Source organism: Macrobrachium nipponense, chromosome 18 (genome assembly GCF_015104395.2).
Source record: "Macrobrachium nipponense isolate FS-2020 chromosome 18, ASM1510439v2, whole genome shotgun sequence".
Taxonomy (NCBI): domain Eukaryota; kingdom Metazoa; phylum Arthropoda; class Malacostraca; order Decapoda; family Palaemonidae; genus Macrobrachium; species Macrobrachium nipponense.
The window spans coordinates 77,364,164-77,391,663 of NC_087211.1; the positions used below are offsets into that span (position 1 = coordinate 77,364,164).

At 37.0% G+C, this 27,500-nt stretch overlaps 1 protein-coding gene across 1 annotated transcript in view; it reads right to left on the reverse strand.

Annotated features, from left to right (window-relative positions):
• Positions 1-7,050: 7,050 nt before the first annotated feature.
• LOC135197225 (uricase-like) overlaps positions 7,051-27,500 on the reverse strand; it is a 43,811-nt gene continuing 23,361 nt past the window's right edge. Inside the window, exons 2-6 of the mRNA XM_064224281.1 lie at positions 13,867-14,093; positions 13,225-13,420; positions 11,610-11,796; positions 8,997-9,120; positions 7,051-8,243 (exon numbers count right to left, since the gene is read on the reverse strand). Coding sequence (XP_064080351.1) covers positions 8,076-8,243; positions 8,997-9,120; positions 11,610-11,796; positions 13,225-13,420; positions 13,867-14,093 — 902 coding nt within the window. The 3' untranslated portion in view covers positions 7,051-8,075. The remainder of the gene's footprint in view (positions 8,244-8,996; positions 9,121-11,609; positions 11,797-13,224; positions 13,421-13,866; positions 14,094-27,500) is intronic.

Consider the following 27,500-nt stretch of genomic DNA (forward strand, 5'->3'; position numbering starts at 1 on the left):
GAGAGAATCTTGATCGACTCTTTGCATGCAACAGCGCACGGTAACTGTTTCAACAGTTACCGTGGATAGTCACCTCTGTCATGTCAATAAAAGAAGTGAGATTTCGGTCATGTAAACCTCACAAGGTAAGGGTTATATATATATATATATATATATATATAATATATATATTATATATATATATATATATATATATAACATGGGGGAAGAACCCCAGTATTCATAAGGTAAGCGTGGACACGAAACGGAAGGCACACCCCACACCCTATTACACACACAAGTTTAAAGACAAAGTTAATAAAATGGAACATCTTACAAGATATCAAACAAGCCATCCCTTTGGCTAAAGTAAAGGTAACACTTACCCATTCCCAACCGGAATATCACTCACTGATAAATAAAAACACTTTGGCATCTGCCATCATGGCTTCGCCTTCCTCCCCCGAATGTCTGTGCAAGTCTTCCCATAAACTTGGCTAGTGATACATTATGAATAGAATAGGCGCACACGCACATACGAATGCACACTTCGACAACGCCTGATATTACTGGCTATAACCAGTTTCCCAAAGGCACTTGAGAAGAGTTCATAAACTGTCGTACATTGACTTCCTGAATTAAGCACTTTTATCTCACGCCATCCCCTAGAATCTCATTCATCAGCTACTCTCAGGTCGTTACCTCTGCACTGTTCTCCACATTCCATAGGTCACAGAGAACGAACGAACAATATATTATTAATCAAAATCCTATGCCTTACAGATTGCTCGGCCTCGCACAAATGCTAGCTCCCGCCTAGCAAAATTGCTTAAAACACAAAACACTGGCCGGCTTAAAACAAAATAAGTAAAACTGCACGTCTCTGGCATTATAAAATAAAGTCTTATCACGCTTTATCTCCCAATAGCAACAAGACGGCATTTTCTCTCATATTTTTCTGCATTAGGATGCTTGAATATCCCTCTTCGCTTGTCTGCAAGTAGCTGAACAGACAGCAACAGGCTATAGCAGGCTGTAGCAGCTGTAGGAAGACGGAATGCCTCCCTCATCGTAGAAGACTCTCACGGCTTCTTGTAGATCCCCAAAAAACACGCTGTAGAATTCTCGCGATCACCCATCATGGAAATACTTGTAATCACCCTGGACAACATGGCAGCAACCTCTCTTCACGGCTGGTGGACGTCTTGCTGGTGTCGGGGAACGACTTTTTGGGTGTGTGTTAGTATGTCAGTCAAGTCTTTGGTCAATCTAAGAAAATTAACCCAGACATACTACTTCTATCAAACAATGATCTCAAAAAGTCAGAAATACTAACTGAACGTCTCCCAATTAACTCCCTTAATATAACTACAAAAATGACAAGTCATTATCAAAGCTCTCTAAGAAAAAAAAACATCAAAAGTTCTCCAACCTCAATTCTCCAAACTCGCACATCAGCACACACACAACTCAGAAATCACAGCAACTCCACGGAATTCTGCACTCACATTTCGAACTCAAATGTGCTCACAAGAGAAAAAAAAAGAAGACAAAATCGTAACAAGCCCAAGAAAAAAAAAAGAAAGTATCTCGTAACATACCCAGACCCAAAAAAATATTTTCTCAAACTCCCACAAAATCAGCAAAAATCTCCAACTTTTAACAGCAAAAACCCCTTTACTGCTCAATAATTAATCACAATGAGACTTAATGTCAAACTCCCATTACTTAAGTAACAACCCTAGAAAAATCACATCTCCCGGTAAAATCAAATCTCCCGTCCAAAAAAGAAATGCTACTTAAGCTCAACCCCAAATCATATCTCTCATGGAAAAGGAAGAAAAAAAAAATACATAAAAAGATAATCACAAGTAGATTTCCCCAATCACAAAATACATAATACATGTATAATATGCATAACTCCCGCGTTTTTCCCAAGAAATGCTCCGGAATTTGCCAGAAAGCAAACTCTCACACATGCGCTTTCGTTAAATGCTATAGCCAACATTTCCAGATATTGCGAAAATTCTGATCTGTCACCATCAGAGGAAAAGAATCAGCACACGCTCATCACACGGCTTGTCAGCAGAAAAATCGCCTGCGGACGCATGCTCAAACAACAGCGCAAAAATTGTCTAGTCAGACACATAAGTTTGGAAACTCATGATTCTCAAGAAAAAAAAGGTCTAACTGACACATTTCACAGAATTAACTCCAGGATATGACTAATGTGTTCAAAAATTTGTCTCGAAGACTTATTCTCTCAACATGACTTTTCCCAAATTATATTTCTCCAAAAATAACACACTTGTGAACATAAAAAATGCACACACATCTCCAAATGACCACAATGCAGCAATGCCACTCGCCTCTAAATAGTCACGAAACCAAAAAAAAGAACCTCAGAAATCTCCTCTTGACTCGAAAAAAACTCCCATAACCACAAAAAAAGAGGGTCACCCGCCCAAGATTAATTCCAACTCCATTATGAGACACCATATTAATAATAACACCACTCCGGTTATAAAAATATTTCCTCCATTTGGTTAATAACCAACCCCCTTATAGTATTCTCTTATTTCTCTAATAGCCACATTTCAGTAAAAAAAAAAGACCACCACTCCGAATACAGAATAATCACCTCTATTTCGGCAAATACAAAAATTTTAACCTCTATTTCCCCAATAACTCCATGTGGAACAAAACAAGGCTCCAAAAAATATATCTCCAAAAAATGTGCACTCAAGGCAACTAACTCACATACTCACAAATATTGCCCCATAATCTCCAAAAAATGTCTCCATTTGCAACAAAGATGGCTGCAAAATAATTGAACTAAACATAGCTCATACCACTATTGGCAAATATCAAAAATGGCCAAAAATATATATCTCCCATATATTATATCTCAAATCATAACTCCAAAATAATATATACCTCCAATTATCTCTCCAAAATATCTCAATTATAACTCCAATTCTCCAGAGAATAACTCAATGTTATAGTAAAAAACTATAAAAACTCACTCCATTTAGCATAACTGCTAAAAAAAGGGCAAAAACTCGGCAAATAAAACTGTCTAGAAAATTCCAGAAAAATCACTAATGTGCCACAAGTCATTATAACAGAATTCCAAACTCACAGTGTCTTAGCAAAGACTTCCCCATATGCACTACGACATAAGTCATTAGAAAACTTAACCAAGTTTCCTATCTCTCACAAAGTTGTCACAAATACAACTAATGTATTGTGCAAGAAAACTCACAATTTCTGGAACACAAATATCCAGAGAAGAAAAGTAGTGCCATTACGTATGCATTCAAAACGTGCAAAAATTCTCCCATATATTACTCTATAGCATCAAATAGCTAAAACACAAACACTTTCTCGAACAATGACTCTAAGTCATGAACTGAGACATTAAAAAATATCCACACCAACTGGAGAGAAAAAATAAACTCAAATTCACCCATGGTATAAAAAACTTGTGTCAGCTATGGCTAATTTCCAAAAAAGGAGAAAAGAAAAATCAACGGCACCATTAACTATCTCCCGTAACTCACTAGATGTCAAGCAATTATCTGCTGAACACATAAAAAAAGAAAAAAAAAACTAAAATAATGTGTTGTTAGTTCCTCCCAAAACCAAAAAAGATCTCACCTCCCTTGATAGCATTACGGCACCCACGTATTAGTACATAAAAAATCAGTATCAGAAATATCACTATCACAAAATCACCAAAAAAAAAATTGCTATCATCAAAATCATCAGTATCAGTACAAAAAATATCACCAATGTTAATGCTTGTCCATTCTCCAAAAATTCAGCACAAAATTCAGCAAATTTCACACAATTCACCAAGATTCAGTCAGATTCATCAAGATTCAGCAAAACTCATCCCCGTGAATCACTGAAATATTCTCCAAAGTTACAAAAACTCAACAAATAATTAACACAAGACTTCTCCCATTAATTCATCGTAATAATTATCCTTGAATAATTATCTGTAATAATTATCAACTAATCTCCCATGAAATATCTCAAATCTCTCGTAAAACAATTCTCCCGTAATGATAATTATACTTAAGCAAACCTCCCGTGACACATCTCAAGTATAATAATTATTAATAATAACAATAATAATAACTCTCCATAGCAAAAATCTCAAGTAAGGGGGAAATTCAAATAGCATACACTAGTATTGCTGAATCCTACGACATACAATTTCTCCAGCATGCAACACCATGACATAACACCATTGCCACACAACACAGATACAACACCAATCATCGGCATTTCAAAGTAATTTCTCCAACACAATAAAAAAATAATCTGTGTATCCCCCTTATATTTGTGTCTTTCAAGGCACAAAGAAACATATAACACATCCCGTGCATGTTAACTACTTTTCCCCTCATTCACGGAAAAGAAAAATCTCTTTTTATTTCCTTTTCTCTTCGTCCAAGAGAGAAAACAAAAAATCTATTTTCTAAAAAAAAGACTCTACGGGCATTTCACTTCATCAACTTATCAATCAGCTGATATCTTAGCATTCAATGTCAAGGCCAAATCCATCCCAACACAAAGAAAAAAAAAAAAAAAAAGGAAAAGGGGGAGTTCACCCACACTGAGAAAAAAAAAAATTTCTCCCCCCGTGAGAACAACCCCTCAGTCGAGCGGCAGAACAGCCCGAGGCATACCAGCAGTATCCCCCATCTCCCCTTGAACAGTGTCTGAGGACCCCCTCCCAAGGTATACCCTAGTGCCCATCCTGCACTATCTCTCGAGTGAGGCTAGTGTTACCTTCGCAATACCCTCCCAAGGGATGCCCGTACCCTCGTAATGCAAGGCGCCTCTCTGCAGAAATGTGCTGAGCCCGTAAAATTGTGGCCGCTCTGTGTCACTAAGCCAGATATGATTATCTAAGCACAGTTCCCATGCATAGAAAAATACACTCCTATGTTTTTAAACAAAGACGAATGCATACGTCTATTACAAACACGTGCAAATAAAGAAAACATGTCACTATGGGGCAAAGACAAGAAAAATTGTTGACCTCTTGAACCAATCCCATAACCCTGAAATATTTAAACAAAAACCCACTCCTTCAAAACAATAGTTTAACACTCACCACTCCATAATGGGAAAAAAGAACTCGAAATTCTTCGTAGAATACGTAAATCTCGTCGGCACAATACAAACGCGACCGGTGAGATGACCCCTAGCAACACTCACTCATGAACTAGACTGAGTTGCTTGTCTCACGACTCCCCCCTGAAGAATCTCGGTACGGGCAAATTTGATGACCCTAATAGAAATTTTCTTTCCTCATCCCCCCATCTCACGGACGGACATTTTCTCTACCCCTTTTTTTCTAACTGGCCAACCATCTCTACATTGGCGTTCCTAGGCATAAAAAAAAAAGAAAGAAGACTTTCTATATCCCCTCTTAACCGCTGACACCACTATAACATGGGGGGAAGAACCCCCAGTATTCATAAGGTAAGCGTGGACACGAAACGGAAGGCACACCCCCACACCCTATTACACACACAAGTTTAAAGACAAAGTTAATAAAATGGAACATCTTACAAGATATCAAACAAGCCATCCCTTTGGCTAAAGTAAAGGTAACACTTACCCATTCCCAACCGGAATATCACTCACTGATAAATAATAACACTTTGGCATCTGCCATCATGGCTTCGCCTTCCTCCCCCGAATGTCTGTGCAAGTCTTCCCATAGACTTGGCTAGTGATACATTATGAATAGAAGAGGCGCACACGCACATACGAATGCACACTTCGACAACGCCTCATATTACTGGCTATAACCAGTTTCCCAAAGGCACTTGAGAAGAGTTCATAAACTGTCGTACATTGACTTCCTGAATTAAGCACTTTTATCTCACGCCATCCCCTAGAATCTCATTCATCAGCTACTCTCAGGTCGTTACCTTTGCACTGTTCTCCACATTCCATAGGTCACAGAGAACGAACGAACAATATATTATTAATCAAAATCCTATGCCTTACATATATATATATGTGTGTGTGCGTGTGTGTATACATATATATATATATATATATATATATATATATATATATATATATATGTATATATAACCGTATCACATTTCATTCTTTATTCCTAGTTGCCACGGACCGAGAGTGAACATTAGACATGTTTCAAGACAGAAATGCAATTATTAATTTTAAGAAATGTGAGTTTGCTACAATCAGTGAAATGACCAACACTTCTTAGAAACGAGAGAGAGAGAGAGAGAGAGAGGAAGAGAGAGAGAGAGAGAGAGAGAGAGAGAGAGAGGCGGGGATAAGGAAATTAGAGATGGTCACAGTAACGTTACAATTCACATTGGTTAGCTTTACCCATCGCTGGAGGAATTTCCTTTTCTGCTTACTTGTATTCGACTATTTTACAGGAAGCAAATAAAGGACCTTAGAAAAATACTTCGGCAAAAACAATAAAAAAAAACGACAGGAATATTTATCTGCATAAATGGCGACACTAATTCCTGTGACGTGATTTCCAGCAATTTCATCTTCCTTTAATTTATCACATTCATCATTGTTGTTGTCCATTACGCTGAAGTTGGCGTAACTATGAAACACTCCTGTGTTTATAAATTTCAGTATACAAACAGCAGTTCAAAAACTACGAGAGAAAATAAACTGATGACCATTCACTGTGCTAAAACAAATAATCTTAGTGATTTTTACTCATCACCATGAATTTTGAAAACCCACAGTCCATGCAGTCGTGTTGAGACATTATAAACATTCAGTAACTTTTAGAAACAGCCATTTTATGTTCAAAGCTATAGAATATGTATCTATAACATCCAGCATGTTCTCAAATCGGCTTTACAACACTAGCCATGGCCAGAATGCTGTCTTTAGAAGTCACGATTAGACGTTCGTATTTTTGGAACCCCATTCAAGGATTTCGGGTGTCAAGTCATTTTGAGATACGTACATGGGACACCTAGAAGTTCAATTGTGAAAAGTTTCAAGGGAATACTTGAAAGACAGAGAAATAAAACAAAGTCATCTGATTGCATAAAGGATAAATTGGTTTATTATGAACACGGACGACTGAAGGCACATTGCACAGGCATGGGTTAAGAAATTATTTCAGCTCGATTGGTTTTAGCAAAGCAAGATTATTTTGTTCCCTTAAACTATAATCATTATATCCATCCATTAACGACGGATAGCACCAACTTGCCTTACAGGGCCCCCCTCTGTTTTTTGTACTTTTCATTTTTGTGAGTTATTACATTAGAACCAGCAAGCGAGTCCGTATACGGACTGATCAAATATTATTATCTACAAGGCGCAATTTCTGTTTACTGTTCTCTACTGATAGAGAACAGAACTCATCGAGTTGTACAAGCTGTGTAACTTTGCAATAAACAAGGAGTTCTATCTCTGAATCTCTTCTTTTCTAACTAGTTTCCTCACTTTCCCCCCATAACTTCTAACTGTTCGACTAATATAATCTACTATAATTATAGTGATCAGTCGACTTCACAGAAGCCTAGTAATGTGTTTGATGTCACCCGTTAATTCATCATTGGCACTCAATTTTCTTTTGACAAGAATTGAATATCCTTTGACAGAGAATGATTCATCATGGACGGTTACTCAAAAACAGAATTTCTTATAACCTGTGAAGACCAAGATGATATTTTTGTTGTTGAGGCTGACTTTGTAAACACTATGTATGGCAACATAGTAGCTTGTGCTGTCTTCTCGAACTGCTTTATAGATCCTGGATATTCTGAATTATAATGTTCTATGGTTCGTTTAGTCGGTCTTGCTGCAAATTGTAGTGAGTATCAAAATAAAAAAAATAAAAATAAAAAACATGGATGACGAAATCAACAATCTTTCACCTTGTAATAATAATTGGTACTTTATTCCCGGGTCAACAACACATAGATGGATCACAGTAAAATAAATCGAACCTGAAAGCAGATACCTAACAACAAACTCCTATTTAACAATGAAGCCTTACGCCTACTGTGCATGGTCATTTGCCAACTTTTTCAAGAGCCCAGAAGTAACGATATCTACAGTTTTGACTTCGTAGCTCTTCCAAGAACAGCTGTGATGTTCCCTGCGGGTTTGTCCATGGGAAGGAAGACTTCGTTGTTTTCCAGACTTCCCACTTCGGGGAATTTGCTCAGGTCCACCGTGTAGTAATGCTTGTTGGGCATAGTGACGCTGATCTTCGAAATCTGTCGAACAGAGAAAAGATTTGTTTGAAGGATTCTCACAGCGTAACTGCTACTTGAGACGGCCATCATTTTCTGATTAGCAGACGACAGTAAGTAGTAAATGTTTGAATTCCCTTTCATTTATAATCGCAATTCCCCTTCTAAAACCTTACCAAATGTTTTTTACTTTTTCATCACAGACATTTATAACTTTCTGTTGAACTTTTCTTGACAGGCTGCAATCATTATTGCTGACTAATCGCAAAACGCGAGCCTCCGTTGACTTAAGTTGCAGTAAATTATGATACCTACAACCAATTATAAATTGCTGCATCTTACGTCAGTTGAGGTTCTTTTATAACTGGGGATAATCAGAATCATCATGATCTGGAGAGGAAACTGCCACATCAGGCATTTGACTAAAATGGTACAGCAAAAGCTTGGAAGAACATGACATCATCATCATCATCTTAATAGATTTGGGAAGTCTTACAATACCCAAGTATCTAACAGCCTTGGGCGATATGAAGTTTTTATGACAAAGTTGGGGATTAGGTGCAAAGGATGAGGTCAGCAAATCGAAATAGTTTTAGGTTTTGCTTATTCATATAAGATGCAATCCCTCACAAACACCACCAAGATCTTTGCTGGAGTTGCTTTCATCAATCATTGTAGATACACAATGACCACCTACGCTTGATATTCTGAAAAGGAAAAAAAGAAAAAAACAGGCCAGTCAATGAGCAGTAGTCAACAAAATGTGGAAGGACCCACCTCGGGGATTTCATCCAACGCCGCCTTTTGGAGGAGATAGATGGTATTCTGAACTGAGGGAGAAAATATGCCAGTATCGGGATTACCAGCAAATTTGTCGATTACTAGTTTGTACACATTCGCCCTGGGGTAAAAAGAATGGATGAAATTAATATAACTGTGGAGTATTGTAAAAGCAGTATTTACCACTAAGACCAGCTAAAATCCCTGGAACTAATTGTAAGCCATATAAACTCAGTTCTACTAGGTATAAGTTAATTTTCTTTAATATACATCGAGTTGGTTCATGTATTATCTACTTATAAGCAATGACACAAGCTTTTTTAGTTTGCTTAACATTTTTGCATTTCCAAACGCTCTTTTATAATATGTCTTCTGAAATTAATTAGATTATTTGCAGTGTGGATTGCAAATTCAGTCATTTCTAAATTTTGTTATTGTTTACGACAATACTACAAGAACTATTTGCTATATGATTTGCGATTTCCTTACTCAGATTTTAACAGTATCAATTAACACGTGTCTACACTGAGTGTGCTTATGATACTCATTGATCATTACAGTAAGGAGTGTACAGCTAAACATCAATGCATTCACAAAGAATAAACATGACCACAAAATTTGTTCATAGGTAGGTAAATCAATACGGGAGTGCTTTATACTACTCATAATGTGCCTGTACCCACACATCCTGCCAAAGGTGAGTGCAGCTGAGGAAACAGTTGTAAGGCTGTCACTGATTGGATTTGGAGAGGAAGACTGTAGAACAGTGGTTCTTAACCTTTATATGACCACGCCCCCTCTAAGAGTTGGTCCTTTCTTTCACGGCCCCCTTCCATCTATGAGTAATATTCCCTCCAAGATTTAAAGAAAAATAAAGGAAAATGAGAAGGAGAAAAGGGTTTCCAGGGACAGGGAGGGAGGTCAATAATTGCACAACATGGTCAGCCCAACGAACCTAACCAGAGTAGTAGACTCTAGGAAAGAAACGTTATAGAGCGATGCTTTTGGATTTTTTTTTCAGAAACTTCTGAATATTTGTTCCTCACTCCTGTTAAAAGAATAACGATTATAATTAGATCATTTTTCCCCTGGGGCTCGCACCTCCCCTGGAAATTGCTGACTCCCCCCTAGGGGACTGCGCCCCCCAGGTTAAGAACCACTGCTGTTGATCATGTAGTAGAGTGACCTGAATATAAACCATAAATTAATTGAGGGGCAAATCCATTCCCCAAGGCTTAGTACTGTATAAAACATGCACTAGAAAAATCGTCTCACACTCAAGACCACCAAAGTGAAGTCTCTTCTCCAGTCAGACAACTATACTATACAGTATTCAAGCACACCACAAGGAGGAAGAGCCCATGCAAGACAGGTCATGTAATGCCCACTTACCCTGCCCAGAATATACATACTAAATATGAGAAAATATATATTATTAGATATGAGAATAAAGTCTTTGTAACAAATACTGAAAAAAATAAGTCCCACCCAATGATTTTCATAGAGGGTTTAATGTTGTCTATCTGTTCAAAAGCCCTATTGTAGAAAGTCGTCTAATCATTCACCGGAATGAATGGCTATAAAGTTCTTACCCAAGCAAATCTCAAACCACTTTCAACAAGGCTTAGTATACAACCACGTCACTGATATGTTACAGCAAGCAAACAGCAGAATGTCATATATGTTCGAAATAACTGAGTCTGCAAAGGACTCCGCTAGCCTCAAATGCTTATCACTCTGGATACAGAGATAAACCATCTCTCAACTTACATACTGAATACAACTTCTTTCCTGCCAAGGGACCATTGTAATATCGACACACTTTGAATCGGCCAAAAGTAAATATAGCCAACCAGTTACAACAAGAACAGACATCTCCAACTTCAACCAAAATATCATCACTCTTCAAGACCTAGGTATGCAATATGCCAAAGCAGAGGTACTCATGTTCTTGTTGTGGCCGACATAACCCTAGGGCCATTTAACTACTCGGTTGAACAGAAGAAATATTGGATGAGACTAGAATTCAGATCATTTTTAGAATCCATGTATAACTATTAGAGAGTGACATCCACAGGTCTAACAGTCCATTTAAAATGCTAGATGAAAAGAAATGCAGACAAGATCTTGCAAAATTAGAATTCTAGGAACGGAACTACCTTCACATGGCTGCAGTACATTCGGAAAAAGAGAAGCTAATGAATGTACAGCAGAGGCTAACAATAGCAGTTAAAATCTTTTCATTGGAACCTTCAAACATCTTCCCACACATGATATTAGAGGACAAGTATGAAAAAACTTAACGGATAATGGAACACTATAGATTTTACATCCCTAGCCGACAGGAACGTTTTTCTTTTTATATAACAAATTAGAGACCTCTTCCGACAATGAATCCAACATTACAAAATAAAAAAGGTAGATATTGTATTAAAGTATGCATTAACCCATCTCGGAAAGTCATTTGGACAGATAGCTAAGACAGTATTTTAGACATTGTCTAAAAGACTTTATTATTATTGCACCGTTTACACTTTCCTTGCCAATAATTGCAAGAGATATAAAACTCGTCAAAGCCAAGTCATACTTTCCGCCTTTTTGTAACCTTACCAAATTTTGCCGAAATCGACGCCGTCAACGGTGTTGTACTGCCAGCTTGCCGTGATGATTGTGGAGAAGATCCTGTCCTTCATGTCCGGGAGGGAACGAAACTCGTCGTCGACGAAATTCACGAACGCTGACTGGGTGGTTTTCAATACTCTCATCCCCGTGAGTCCCGTTGATAGCAGCGGAGCCTCTGCGGATATCGAACTTTTAGTTTTAAGAGTTGCTGGGGATTAGGTAGGTACTGGGTATCACACTGGTTATAGTAGATTCACACCAGCCGTGCATTTGATGTCTAAGCCATGGCCTAGACATTAAATGCACGGCTGATGTGAATCTACTGTAGTAATACTGACTGAGCCATAACTTTAATTGGTCATATATTAGATCTTTGTGCCTAGTAAATAATAGTGTACAGTACTTGATATTCGTGTTGCAGAGAAGTGCACCATCTCTCTAGTGTATAACCTTATAACATCTAGAATACCAACATAAGGAAGATGTGACAAAGAAACTGAATTTTAGGAGTAGATTGAATTTCTCTTCAAATGTTTTCAATAATGAAGTGACTCGGACAAGTTGAATCCATATATTGTTCGAGTTACTATACTCTGTTTTTTTTTTTCATCTGTCCATCCGCCTGCGGTGTTTGCGCATGGTAACACTGCGTCCCGGGCTTTAAATAATATCCTATTTCGAATATTAAAGGTGTAATTCGCATACAGAAAATTATTAAAACACTTTTCAGTTGCAAATGTACACCCAGTTATCCGTTTATTTACCTAAAACTTACACATAGCGTAACTATTTAAAGTACGGGACGCGGTGTTACCATGCGAAAACACCACAGGCGGATGGACAGATGGAAAAAAACAGAGTATACACTGGTATAGTTCCTTTACGATGCAGCCTCTTATTCTCCTTAAAGATCTTGTTTAAATTCGCTGTCTCCAAGACTTCCATAAAGTTCCCCTAATTCGCTTTGCCACTATGGACTGATTTCTCATCTTATGTGCCTTTACCTTTCCTTCAAGTGTCCCCTGCTGCACCATTGCCCCATTGATCCTTTCACTAGGCTGCACACTCCCTAACTAAGCCACCCATTTGAGTATGTTCACCTTTGCTTCTTACTCAACCGCTTTCGTCCTTCAAAATCTTCCTTGACTTCATTACATTTACAATAACATTTTGAAACATTCTTCCAATTTAACTTCTGCTACAACCAGGTAGTGATCTTTTAAATTGTAAAAGAGGTACTGGAAATGATGGGTCTATATATCCAGATAATGAAGGAGTGAATGAAATATCGCGGTGTGTCGAAAGAGTTGAACTTTCTGCCGAGGAGCAAGAATTGGTCTATGTTTGCGGAAATTTCATCTTTGATTGAGCAGTTAAAGTAGGACTAGCAGTTGACTCTTGGCGAAACAGGCTTTGTTGATCAGTCCTAAATCCACGGATAAAAAAAGATCTGGATTGCAGAGAATATAGATAAAAACTAAAATACATACTCCATAGACGAAGGAAGGACGTGGAATTTTTTAATCTCAGGGAGAGAGAGAGAGAGAGAGAGAGAGAGAGAGAGAGAGAGAGAGAGAGAGAGAGAGAGAGAATAGTGACAAACCTCCTCTCCTCTGGGAGACAGTGCAAGTATGTTGAATCTCAGGTGAGAGGAGGAAGGCATGGTTGTGGGCCTTCCCTTCCGACACGATCCGGCGCCAAGGGTAAGCGTCAACGTCAATCTTCGCCTTCTCTACGTACGGATATTTGCTCAAAAAATGAGTGCACAGAAGCAGAGCGAAGTCTTCTGGGGAAACTATCTGGAAAAGATGTCAGAAATTTATTTAAGGCAGCCTAGGCCGTTGCATAAAATTATATTATAATCGTTTCATGTTGTAAATTATATCCATAATCTATGTTCCAGTTCGATACTTTATCAGCTGCCGTGGATGTCATTCACTGGTAGCTGTCCGTAGTAAAAGAATCCCACAAGAACCGGTCAAATCAACTGAGAGATTTCATTTTTTTATTATTATTTTCCCTAGTGACAAATAGACTAAAGATCTCAAGCGCAACCAATAAAGAAACTTTGCATATCAACCATATTTTTTGTACAGCCATTTGATTTCAGAGGATAACTTCTTAGTGTTAGCAATCGAAAGATTTTTAATCATATTTTCTATGAAAAGTGTTATATCGTGATAAATAGGACTGTAAGGAAATGAAATTTGTAGTACCTCAAGTGCAAAACAAATGAAGAACTTACTCCGTGCTTTTTGGCCAAGATATAGACGGTGTTCTTCTGGGAATCGGTAGCAATGATGTCCGAATTGTCCCCGAAGATGTAATCTTTGTCGTTGTTGAGAGTCAGCTGTGTGTTGATTTCATACTCCTTGATGGAATGCACGACGCCTTCCCTCCGCACGTGCAAGATCTTCACGTTGTTTTTACCGTAGCCACGGTCGATCCACTGGTATTCGTCGTTCATGTTGTCTGAAAACAGAGATCTTTTGTCATAATCGAGTTTGTGGTCACTGCTTAACAGCGAGTATGGAATGTATATTACAAAAACAAACGCAATTTCAAATTCCTAGTTTTAAGAACGCTGCAGCTTTATAATCTCAAAGGGTCTGCTGTCAAGAAATAGATTTCAATCTGTATTGTAGATTTCGTACGTTTGACAATAACGTTTGAATAGTAATATCTGTGAAAAATTAAAAATAAATCTATCCCATATTTTCTTTTATCTCGGGGAAAAAATACACCAAGTTCTTTAACCCAAACTCGTGCAACAATCAAATCCGGTTGTTGTCATTGTGTCAGAAAATTAGCAAAAATAACCGGAATTTATAGATCTAGTCAAGAGTCGAGTTTTTGTGGTACTCTCAGGCCACCCTCCGACTTGTTACCATCCTGGGGAGCGGAGCGGATTATGCAAGAGTCAAGAGTGGCATCTAGAATATCTACATATCACGTACACAAGTGTTTGCTCAGTTACTAGTCTTACGAGTGCGGTCAAAGTTAGAAAATTTCGTTAAATACAGGGCAAACATATTTGTGACCCGAGAACTTTTATTTATCACAGCAACTGATGAAGAACCCTGGATATTTTTCACTGCCTGTGTGAACGTTCCAGCTCCTTCTGAAGCTTTGGTACATCATTTGCAATATATCTGGACGCTACAGACCGTCTGAAGCAATGTTTCATATGCCACACTATGTATTTGATGTTAAAGAACTTTTGAAACAATCACGTATGACTGCCATAGTATATCTGGCGGTATAGTACCTTCTTAAACAATCGCAGTTTGCACTTCCTTTGTAAAATTATTTTCACTTAATTAAGCAGACACTGGGAAAATTATTCTCCCTAGTATTTTCTCCATATTCGTATAAGAATGTTGTTGTTATTGATATCAGCTTATAATAATTATATAAACCAGTGTTATAATACGAACCCACAGTCATGTTCACACAGTGGTAGGAAAACAGTCATGTCAAAGAGTGATACGGTTTCTGTAACATGTTCATTTATGGAACTTATCAACTGCATATCTAATAGTGTCACAAGACTTCGCAAACAAGAACAAGTTTTTGGCGAAGATGCAAGTTCTCCGACTCTGACATTTCTGAAGACATCTTGGCAGCCGAAGAAACTCACTGCTCAGAGATGTTATTGTCTTAACTTAGAGAGTGCGGGAAACTGCTGACGACCAGGGAATGTGCCACAACACAAGCGCGCTTAAAAACGTGACCTGGAGTCAGCATCAATGGTAATGGCAGTCATAGGTGATTTTGATCCGATGTCTCATAACTTGAACAGTTAGAATTGTTGTTAGGACCTGCAGTAAGTTTTATCCTAGATATTTTTTTCATCGGTATTACATCCTGAAAAGAGCAAATCAAGTTTTAGAGTCTGATTAACAATTTATAATAAGCTATAGACAATGATCACCTCAGCTAGCTTTATATCAGAAGGTGAGTAATACTGTTGACTTGGAACAAGTACTTGCGTAGTTTATTTCCACATGCAGTAATAAACTATGAAAACTTGTTCCAAGTCCCCAGTATCACGCACCTTTCTACCATAGATTTAAGGATATCCTCAACCACATGTTCCTTTGTGCTACATTATATATATATATATATATATATATATATATATATATATATATATATATATATATATATATATATATATATATATATATATATATATATATATATTGCTACTTTCAAAATACATATATCTCCTCTGTGACTGTATAAAATGTTATGTAGAATTGTGCAACATTTTTCCAGATTCCTAGATAGCTTAGAGATAGGATGTTTAAAATGTGTGTTCAGATTTCGCATAACATATTGTAAAAGAATATATAACGTAGAATGTAGAAAGAGAGAGATTTTCTTTGTCCATTCGAAACTGCGCTTGTTTCCCTATTATGTCAGCATTGTGAGATTAGAGGAACTGTGAGATCCGTTTGCTTTCCTAATCTGTGAACACGTTTGATAAGAGAGCTCGAATCTTCAATGTGTTTTGGGAATCTGTCATCAAGTAAGATAAGGGGCTTCTGCTTCGGTTGACCGAGTCGAGTACATGTCTTTTTTTAACAGAATCGTCTCATACGTGTATGTCTTTGCAGAGTGCCACGTGCAGATTACACATTTTGTATGTAAAATTGCGTAAGATTTCGAAGCTTCTAGAAAGAATTGTGCCAAAAACGTTTTGTGTCATCTCCCCTGTCCAGTTTCCGTAAGGAAGAGAATTTCATTCGGGCATAGATTCTCAAACCGTTCACATCTCTCTCTCTCTCTCTCTCTCCCTCTCTCTCCATCGCATAGCACTTTTGATCTTAAAGTAACGTAACGATTTCGTACTTATAAACTGGTCACTCGCAATTTGTAAATTTCAGATTTGATATTTCTTAGAGTTTATTTAGTAGTATATAGTGGTTTTTTGTGGAATCTGAACAAACATTGTTTCGTAATGGCGCCTGTTTTGTGAAAGTGTAAAACAAGCCTGCAGCAAAGAAAGAAGTTGGTATACCAAAAAGTTAAAGTGTGTTATATTTTTATTAGTTGCAACTAATAACTAACAACGGATAGGAACAGTGGTTAACTAATAACTAATAATGGATAGGAACAGTGGTTAACTATTAACAGATGGTTATGAAGGTTTAGTAAAAACTGATGGCTACAATGTTTTGAGTGAAAAGATTTACACTTTTACACATTGCAAATTTTTGTGTTTTGTGTTTGTTTCATTTTTTGTGCATTTATTCATTTTCTTGTTGAAGTGTGCCTTTTTATTTTGATACTGTCCACATTTTTCTGTATTTTCATTTGCATTCACAATTTAATTGACTTAGTTATTTTCATTAATTAGTCATTGCACATTTAATTAAATTTAACACTTGTGAATTAATTTGCATTTGCTTAGAATTCTTTTCAAGTTTTATTATTGTTTAACACTTGTGAATTAATTTCTGATTTTCAGTTATTGCCTAACACTTTTGAATTTCAATTGAATTAATTTTCTTGAATTTGTAGGATAAATTAATTTTGATTAATTTTACTTAATTTGATTCAAGAATTAATTAAACTTTACTTTGTTTGCAAGTAACAGTAACTTTCCCTGATATTGTGAATTTCACTTATAAATTTTGAGTTTAATAATAAATTTTTGTATTTAAAATTTTTATATATTTTCATTTATAACCAGTATATTTGCATATGATTATGATTATGTTAGGTAGAAACATAGAGTGGTGATTAATCTGTTTTCCTTCAAATTACTTGAAGTGACTTAGAACCAGGGAAGTACTTAGACTTCTGAAATCAGGGAAATACTTAGACTTTTAAAGTTGTTGATGGAGTGATGCCCTTTGATTAATTTAATTACTTACAAGATTACCTCACACCTGTTTTGATGAGCTTAGTCTGATTTTCTGCAATACTGGTAAGTTGTTAAGGGATCCATGTTGCCTTTAGAGTATTCAGTCGTTTAATACCTGTGATGAGGGTTCAGGTGTATGGCTTTTGTGAGGTATCAGTTAATGAATGGTAAGTGTAGTAACCAGATACTTGGCACTTCATAACAATATATATATATAATATATATATATAATTATATATATTATATAGATATATATATATGTATGTATGTATGTATATGTGTGTCTATATATATATATATGTATATATGTATGTATATATATTATATGTATACATATATATATATATAGTATAGTATATATATTATGTTTGTGTGTGTGTGCGTAGTGTGTGTGTATGTATGTATGTATGTTGTGTATATATATATATATATATATATTATATATATATATATATAGAATATATATATTGTGTGTGAGATAGCTGGGTATCAAAATCCAACATCAGTTGTCTTACATTAAATTTATTACGAAATTGTAACTAGTTCATACGTTGCTCTTTCTATTATGATAACTCTAATAATGGTTGAGATAAAAAAGAAAGTGCCTGATCATCGACGAGACGAAGAACGTAGACAGATTTCCATACAGGTACAATCTGCCTGCCTGTGATGCTAGTGCTTGCTCTTAGGCTAATCAAGATCGTGCTTTGGTGGCCTTGGATGCAGCACTGGTTAGTAACAAAGTTGTTCGCTTGTAACACGAAACACTCCAGTAGAGATTAATCAGAATATCCGAATGCCATTCTCTCTCTCTCTCTCTCTCTCTCTCTCTAAAAGAAAAAAAAAAGTTCTTATCCTCATGAATTTTCTCACATTTACAGTGGTCTGCGTGCAAACAAAGAAAAGACACGAACGAGAGAAGAGCGGAAGCATCGCAGTGGCTCTGTGCTAGACCGATACCGTTATATAAACCTGTGTAAACATTCTCAAGTGAATGGTTTTTTTTTTTTTTCTTTCAAGAAATAGCATTACATTTTTGCATATTTCTTACCGAATTAATAACCACTAGCTATCCAATTGCATTGTTTGTTTTATAAAAGTTCGCTCCCTCTCTTGTCTGAGACTATAAAATATGTAACTTGTATGAAGTGGTCATACGTCGTACCCTTAAGCACTGTAAACAGGTTCTCTCTCTCTCTCTCTCTCTCTCTCTCTCTCTCTCTCTCTCTCATTGACTTCTACTCTTAAGTTGCGTTATAACTGTTTATGACTGAACTTTGCAAACGTAACACATAGTGACGAACCTGGTTGTTTGTCATTTCCGAATATGAGAGAACGGATTTCTTCCGTATTAAATCATATGCTTCATGATAGCTACGATAAAACCATTCAAGTGAAAGGAAAGAACTCTTCAGTTTCAGAACAATATCAGATTTGCATATCGACAAATAACTATGATCGCCTTCGAGACTGAGGTTAGATTACTTTCTTGGTGTCTCTCACGTTTGATGGTTAAAGAGATATTATCATTCAAATCAAAGAGAGAGCGTTTTTTTTTTAACTCAAAACTTACATCAAAACACCATTCTAGTTTGTTTTTGTTCCATTTATGATGCAATGCCGCAAAAAAATCAATCACATCGATACGATAAAGTATTAGTGTAACTCGTCCTGAATGCAGCTGTTTGTGGGGAGGGCGGGGGGTGGGGGGGTAAGCGGAGGGAGGGTGCTGAATGTTGTTCAGTGTCGGACCACTGCGATCCCCAGACTCGTTTTTGTTTAGTGTTTTCCAGGAGACCTTGACATCAACGGCACGTGTGTGAATTCAAGGTGCTCTTCTAAAATAAATAAATAAATAAAATCTAGAGAAGGAAACCACCCATAACTAGATTACCGCCTGATTATGTCACAGTAACGAGCAAATTGTAATCCATCACGTCCAAGAAGTTATCCGTGATTGTTATTATTGGACTTGCACAAAACCGGTTTTTACGCCCTTTCTAAGAATCTGCTTAGCCGTTCACTGAATAAGCATGAGCACAACACTCATTGGAAATATATGCTATACAACGCAGCTCTGAGTCAGTGGAAATTTACAAGTTTGCCAAATCACCGATACAGAAATATTCAATCAAGTTAATTATGATGTCTGATAGCCGGGAGTCATAACAATAGTTAATTAAAGCATCGAAGACCTTTATAACTGCAATTCCTCTATTATGTGAGGTTACATTATATATTTTGTATTCTTGTTATGTACAATGATTCTGCTAAGATTGCAGCTGGCGCTTTGTAAGCGTAAATTCTTTTAATTTTACTTCAATATTTGAATTGAGACTTCTTGCAGCTTTGTGTTGCATGAATATGGATCGTTTCGTGCGATGTAAAATACACCATGACCTCTGTAATGTGATAGAATAAAATAGTATGAACGGTAATGATAACTAATCAACTTAATCGACAAGATGAATGACATGGACGTGTAAAAGGTCAAACAGCTCGTCCGTGAGTTTTGGTGACTGGACTAAATTCCCCCACGTTTTGATGCTGGTCGCCACTTAATTCCACTCGAGCGTACTGCCGCTGCCAGATGACCACAGAATTCGTCACTTTTTGTCAGCATCGGTCATTCGAAAAGCAATTATTTTCTTTAAGCAAGTGTGAAAAGTCTAAGTTTTCGGCCAGAGGCTGCATCAAGAGTAAATATTTCCCTTGCATCGTCTTCTTCCCATTTTAAGGCCTGTCCGCACTAGAAAACATTGTTTGGAAACAAAGTTCGCAAACTGTTTGCAAACTTTGTTTCCAAACAATGTTTCCTAGTGTGGACAGGCCTTAACAAGATCTAATTGTTCACTGGGGCTGTCTCTAGTCTATACGCCAGCGAAAATTCAAACTGTGTCCAACCACCTCGTTAGAAATCGGATGACATGCAGTGTGTTGTTTCTTGTGGAGTGTGGAGGAGAATACGAGATCCCTGGATCAAGAAAACAACCTTGGAAAGGTAAGCTGTTTAATTCAGTAACATTATGATATATAGAGTTTAGGCTGAATGATTCAGTATAGAAAAGGATCAGTGATTACGTCCCTTGTATAAGCTGTCCGCTAAAGTTGAGAAATTACAATAGACTGCAGTGAGGTAGCTATATATTAGGTAGTATTTCACCGATTGCTAGAAAGGCTAGAAAACTTTCGTACTTTTGAAGATTTTTCACCACACTAATGTACTTTAGGAGGTCTTTCACTTCTCTACAGTTCCTCGTTGTACGAGTGGATTTCGCGCTCGGCTACCAATCCGGTGGTCCGAAGCTCGATTCTCGGCTCGGCCAGCGTCGAACCAGAGTCAAAATATACAGGGTCTGCTCACGAGGCGGTACTAAAACCTATCCCCGCCCCTTGTGAAACGTCATCAGTTACAAAAGGACCATATCTTTATGAAACTATATTTACGATAACATTTTCATATAACTATTTTTGCGATGGCGTTTTTTACATAAATTTTCCTCTTATTACATGTTGCCGTATACTACGTTAAAGTACAAAGAATGTTCTTTCAAATGATATATAGAACATTACAATTACGATTACTTTCAAACCCACAAGCGCGCATAGAAAAAATTATCTACGCACACAAAAATGTGCAATTACTTCATCCGTCAACCTACATACATTCACGTTTCGTAGCGTAGCTGACTAAGGGATGATGATAGAAAGAAATTGAAAAATGGATTAGAAAGCTGATAAAATTTACTATATAATGCATAAATAAAATTGATAGGTGTTATCAGAAATTTTCGAGGAATTCTAGGTCAAAGACGGACCAAAATTTTTAAATTTTATGTAAATATTTACCACATTTTTCTTACACAATTTTTCATCTTATTACATTTTGCAATATACCATGTAAAAGTACAAAGAATGCCCTTTCAATTGGTGTATGACACATTACAATTACAATTATTTTCAAACCCATAATTGCGCACAGAAAATATTATCTACGCACGCAAAAATTATAAAAAATTAAGCGTTCGTGGGAGATCTGAAATCTAGCCCCGCCCCTTGTGAAACCTCATCAGATACATCCAGCCAGACTGACGAATACCTTTTAGTACTTTTTTTAAAATATTATAATCGTTTGAGGCATGCATAATTAATACCTTTATGTATACAGTTTGTGTTATATGTAAACTTATGTGTTCGTAAGTATATTTATGTGATATGAAGTGCTAATGAGAAATTTGCTGGAAATGTGTTCCCTGTATCATTTTCTTCATCATTTATTTCCTTTGATACCTTATATCATATATGATGTAATTCTTATACTTTAGATATTGTTTTCCTTTTTGTGGCCAAGTCGTGCAAATGCAACTGCCATTTTTTACACTGCCTGTATCCACATTTTCTTTGTATTTATTGCATAACAATAAGTATTCACAATAAGATTTGGAAAATATAATTAATCTATCATTCTAACCTTTATCATAAAAAAAATTGCTTTTCAAAGTGAGGTATGAACACAGTGACAGAACCAAATACATTTCTCAAGAATTATTTGAAATCTTGATAATATTACTACCTGAAAGAGAGAGAGAGAGAGAGAGAGAGAGAGAGAGAGAGAGAGAGAGAGAGAGTTGTCATGTTAAAAGAAATGGACTTGAAGAGAATACAGCAAACCAGTACATAGGTAAGTAAATAAATAAGTAAAGAATAAACATATGAAGAAGCTAGAGTAGCTATGTGTGTTCAAACTGGTATATTTTGTGCAATAAAACAAGGTTTGGTTGCTAAATGAGAGAATGAGTATTAAAAAAATCAAACATGTGACCTCTACAGATTTTATCATCAAAATTTTATGAAAAACACCATGAAATGAATAAAAACTAAGGGTTTTTAAGTAATTCAGTGGAGAAACACGGGAGTGTTGCTCTTGTGACGTCACAGTATTAGCTCCGCCCCCACTGCCGAGTTGAGCAGACCCTATATACTTTGAATGGGTATTAAAAAACATCAAGCATGTGACCTCTTTACAGGTTTTATCAAGATTTTATTAAAAAAAAAAACTATACGATATGGATTAAATGTATAAAAACTAAAGCTTCTTTAAGTAATTCAATAGAGAAGCATGGGCAGTGTTACTCTTCTGACGTCACAGTATTAGCTCCGCCCCTACTGCCGAGTTGAGCAGACCCTATTACTTTGACTCTGTGTCGAACCAGAGGAATTTATTTCTGGTGATAGAAATTCATTTCTCGATATAATGTGGTTCGGATCCCACAATAAGGTGTAGGTCCAGTTGTTAGGTAACCAATTGGTCCTTAGCTATGTCAAAACATCTAATCCCTCGGGCCAGCCCTAGGAGAGCTGTTAATAAGCTCAGTGGTCTGGCAAAACTAAGATATACCCTCACTACTCTACAGTTTTCGCGTTGTGCATTTTCCCTGCCAATTTCGACGCACGCCAATTTACTGTTAGGCTACTGCTATCCTCGGTAATACCATGAAGTGACAGGTGTCGTTCACTTCTCTTTGTTTCACTTTGTTGCCTTTTATGTATACGTATAGCCCTCCACAGGGAGGATTCTCTCTCTGGCTGACCCTCGTACGTTTTCTAAATAAGGTGCTTCCTATATTTTATAATTGTCGTTTAGAGTTTTCTCGTAAGTATCAAAGACATGTAGCTAATAGCCTAATTCTGATTCTTTAGAAACAAAGTATAGCCATTTTACAGCAGAAGATCGTTTATTAAGTGAACGTGACCCAATACAGTAGTACTCTGGTTATGTGAGAATAGGAATCCCTAAATGTTTAATATTTTTAAGGTTCAAATCAAGTCGTATAATTTGAGTTCAGTTGTGCGGCCTGGTTCCCGCCATGTTCCTAATACATAAATATCTAACCTTTCCTGTAATACCATGTCCTGACCCAACCAGAACTTACCTACCTAACCTCACAGCGTACCTTGACCTGGGGAGGGGGGGATTTCCCTTCCCTTCCCTTCCCTTCCCATCCCTTCCCTACTTAGTATATAATACTGTACTGGAACTAGAAATTCAATGTGTGATTATTGTATTTTTCATAAGACATTCCAATACCGTACTTAAGACCTAAACTCAACTTTTCATAGAATACAGTAAAAAGGTAAACTTAAATTCAACAGCTTTCACATATTTTAGTTGTACAGTACTGTATTCAAATTACTTCAGAAGTCATTGGAAAATTATTAAACTTTCAATACAAAACATAAAGTCAGAAACTATTCAAAGAAAATATTACAGATAAGGACATTCCATAATCAGAATACATATTATAGAAATGAAGTCACGGTATGTAACCCTTGTTACATACATGGATAATATATTGTACCATATAACACAAAATAATGTTCAACATTACCTTACATAACTGGGTGTTTCCTTATGCTAGTAGACAGTCTTTCAACGAAAGTATTACTGGGTGTTGGTCTACTTAATACCAGACTATCATCATGAATTTCGAGTAGGGCATTTGATTGTTATTGAGCTGACTTTGCACCATCTAAATTGAACCTGACTTCATTTCTACCATGAAAATCAGGTTCTTTACAATCATTCCAAAACTCAAATTTGTCTTTAATTTTCACAATTCATTTTTTATATATGTGTCACATTTCTCCTCCTTTGTATTCCCTCAGTGCTTTCAACTTGCACACTGTTACCCTTTTCTTAAGAATTTTGTAAGGTTCACTTGAGAAATTTGGTGACCACTTATTTTCTCTACTTTGTTGCAATACCACTAAGTCACCTCCACTTACTTGCTTTTGTCTTTTATTCCAATTTCATCATCACAATCGGTATATTCTAAACATCACAGGCAATTTTTTCTAATTTTTCTACCATACATGAGTTCTGCAGGGCTAACATTGGTTATAGAATATGTAGTAGATCAATAAAGTTTTTAAAAAAGTATTAAAGTTTCCTTCTAATCTTTACCTACTGCTCAGATGGTTTTAATAGCCTTCATAATTGATCTATTTTGTCTCTCCATTTCTCCATTAGCTGGCGGCGAATATGGTGCTACTTTTCACTTCACCAATAGCCGGCAGTGAATATGGTGCTACTTTTCACTTCACCAATAGCCGGCAGTGAATATGGTGCTACTTTTCTATGACCATTTATACCGTATAGTATACCATTCGCCCTCATAAAATCTTGGAATTTAGCTGAAGTAAATTGTATGCCATTGTCTGTTACAATGAACTCTGGCAAACCATGAGATGTAAACCAATTATCCAGACATTTTACTATTATTAGACCCTCAGATTTCGTACATAATCCGTTTTAGAATATCAGGCGATGCCCAAAACGTACGAACTCCGAAACAGCAATTCCCATTGAGTAATGTAAATCCAATTAATGCATTCCAGGCACCTCAAAAAAAATATCTATATATTTATATATATATAATATATATATATATATATAATATATATATATATATACATATATTATAGAAAATAAATGTAGTTTTGCCTACGGAAAACAATGAGAAATAAATATAAATGACTAATGAAATAGATAAATGAACATTTAACATCCCTTTTACCTAGTGGAAGACATGTTATCTGCGAAAGACAGAGAGGAGGGGGATGTGGAGAGGTTATTGTTTGGGAGAGGAATCCCCCTCCAGAGGGACTTAAAGTATCAAGGACCTATCTGAGGTTACCTATCCTCTTCATTTTTTTACCGGCACTAGGACCAGCTTGAGAGTCACTGGACCCCTGTCACACAACAAAACTGTCCAGAAAAATTTGTTTCTTTCGTCTCTTTAAGATTTTCCTAAAATGGAAAAAAGGCATTATTATTAAACATGTAGGAGACAGGTTACATCTTGATTAGGGTGGTAATTCTCCACACAATTTTTACATCATTCCACTTTGGCAACATGTCCTTAAATCACTGAAGTAGGCACATTTTCACCTCTCTTCTTCTTCCTCCTCCTCCTCCTCCTCCTCCTCCTCCTCCTCCTCCTCCTCCTCCTCCTCAGATTCCTCATCTGCTGACTGTTGCTGTTCCTGCTGAAGGTCTTGCAGCTCTTCAGTGGTTAGCTCTTCCACATGGGCGTTCCCTACTTCTTCCACATCCAAGACCATGGACTTCCATACAAACATTATAGAAACCACAACAGGAAGTCACTCCCTGTCAAGCCGTATCTATAAGTCTTATTCAATTGAAGCTACTGAAGTGATGATTGAAGAACTCTCTTATGGTCACTTCAGTGTCTGAGGTCACTTCAAAGCACCTTTGAAACAATGCTTTGTTGTACAGTTTCTTGGAAGTTTAAAATGATCTGTTGGTCCATGGGCTGGATGAGAGGAGTGGTATTAGAGGCTAAGAACTTCACTGTGATGAATTTTTTAACTCGTCTAACCATTGGTCTTCCAAACCTGGAGGATGAGCAGAGTAATTGTTTCAACATAGAGCTGAACAGTCCAATGACCCACTCAATGAAAATTTCCCTCATGACCCATGCCTTTTTGTTAGTCTTCCACATCACAAGTGATTTATTCTTGATGACATTGTTTTTCTTGAACACTCTGAGAGTTGACTGATAACACCTCACTGGTGTTCCCACAGAACAAGAGAGTTAGCCTATCCTTCATTGGCTTGTGTCCTGGTAGTGCACTTTCCTTGTAAATGATGTAGGTCCTTTATGGCATTTTTTTCCAAAAGAAGCCTGTTTCTTCACAATTTTAGAGTTGTTTAGGGAAGAATCCTTCAGCCTCTACATATTCCTTGAATTCCTCGACTAATTCTTTGGTGGCACGTTTGTCGGAACTCGCAACCTCATTATGCTATACAAGACTATGTATGTCTTCGCTTTTAGAGTTTTTCGAATTGGCCTCTGCTGTCCTTAAATTCACTAACAGCAGCAATTGTTGCAGGCATTTTCTTAGTGAGACCGGCATGCAACATCTTGCCTGTTCATAAATTATCGTCTCCAACACCCTATATCTGTTGGGTTTGCAATGAGATGACATCCTACAACAAAGTTTATTGCAAGGGACCAGCACATCATAGAAACCTGTCATACATCACCCCCCACCCCGATTATGCATGGTAAAAATTCGAGCGGCAAATGTCACACTGTAATTATGGAAAAAGAGATGATAGAAGAATTAACTAACTTTTCAACATCATAACATACAGTTACATATACTGAGTACAATATTCAGTGGCATTCAAGTAAAATACATGTAAATACATATAGAAAAAAAATAAGATTCATTCCTGATACAATTGGACTATTGTATGTGTAAACAATAAATAATATTATTATCACGCAAAGTCTTTTAGCCACTTGGGTTTATTGGCAGCCCTTCTGTACCTACTGACAACATTGGACTCCTGCCAGGCTGGGACACAGGTGTACTAAGGGGCGGACTGATGACTCTCAAGTGCCGTCTGTTCCTTTTTAGAGCTTGCTGGTCCAGTTGAGCTTGATGGTTGGCAGTCTCCTGGTAGTGTCAAGGGTGTGCAAAGCCACTTGCAATTTTGCCACTTGCGTTCCCTTTGACGTATCGTCTATCTCCAGTACCTGTCTTTTAGTTGTAGGTACCCCGTCACGCAGCTAGCGACCCGTTGATCTCCATGAGAGGCGTGTTGACGCCATGCCATCTTGTCTGACTCGAGGGCTCCACCTTTTGATGTGTTTTCTTGGAGGAGGCCCTTTGCTGATTTGACAGCTGCTTCTGCCCTGCCATTGGACTCAGGGTATTGGGCTGATGACAGATGGACCTTGACTAACCATCTCCTGAAGAAGGCCTCCATCTCCTCACTGGCTAAGTTTGTACCTCCGTCAGTTGATATTTGATCTGGGGCCTCCAACTTGAAAATAGGATCGAAATGATTGCTTATTTTGTATATGTGGTGCCGTTGGGGAAGTGAGCTACTTCTAACCACCCAGTTAGTCTGTCTGCTTATACCATGTATACATTGTCTTCTATCTGAAACATATCTGTGAAGACCTGCC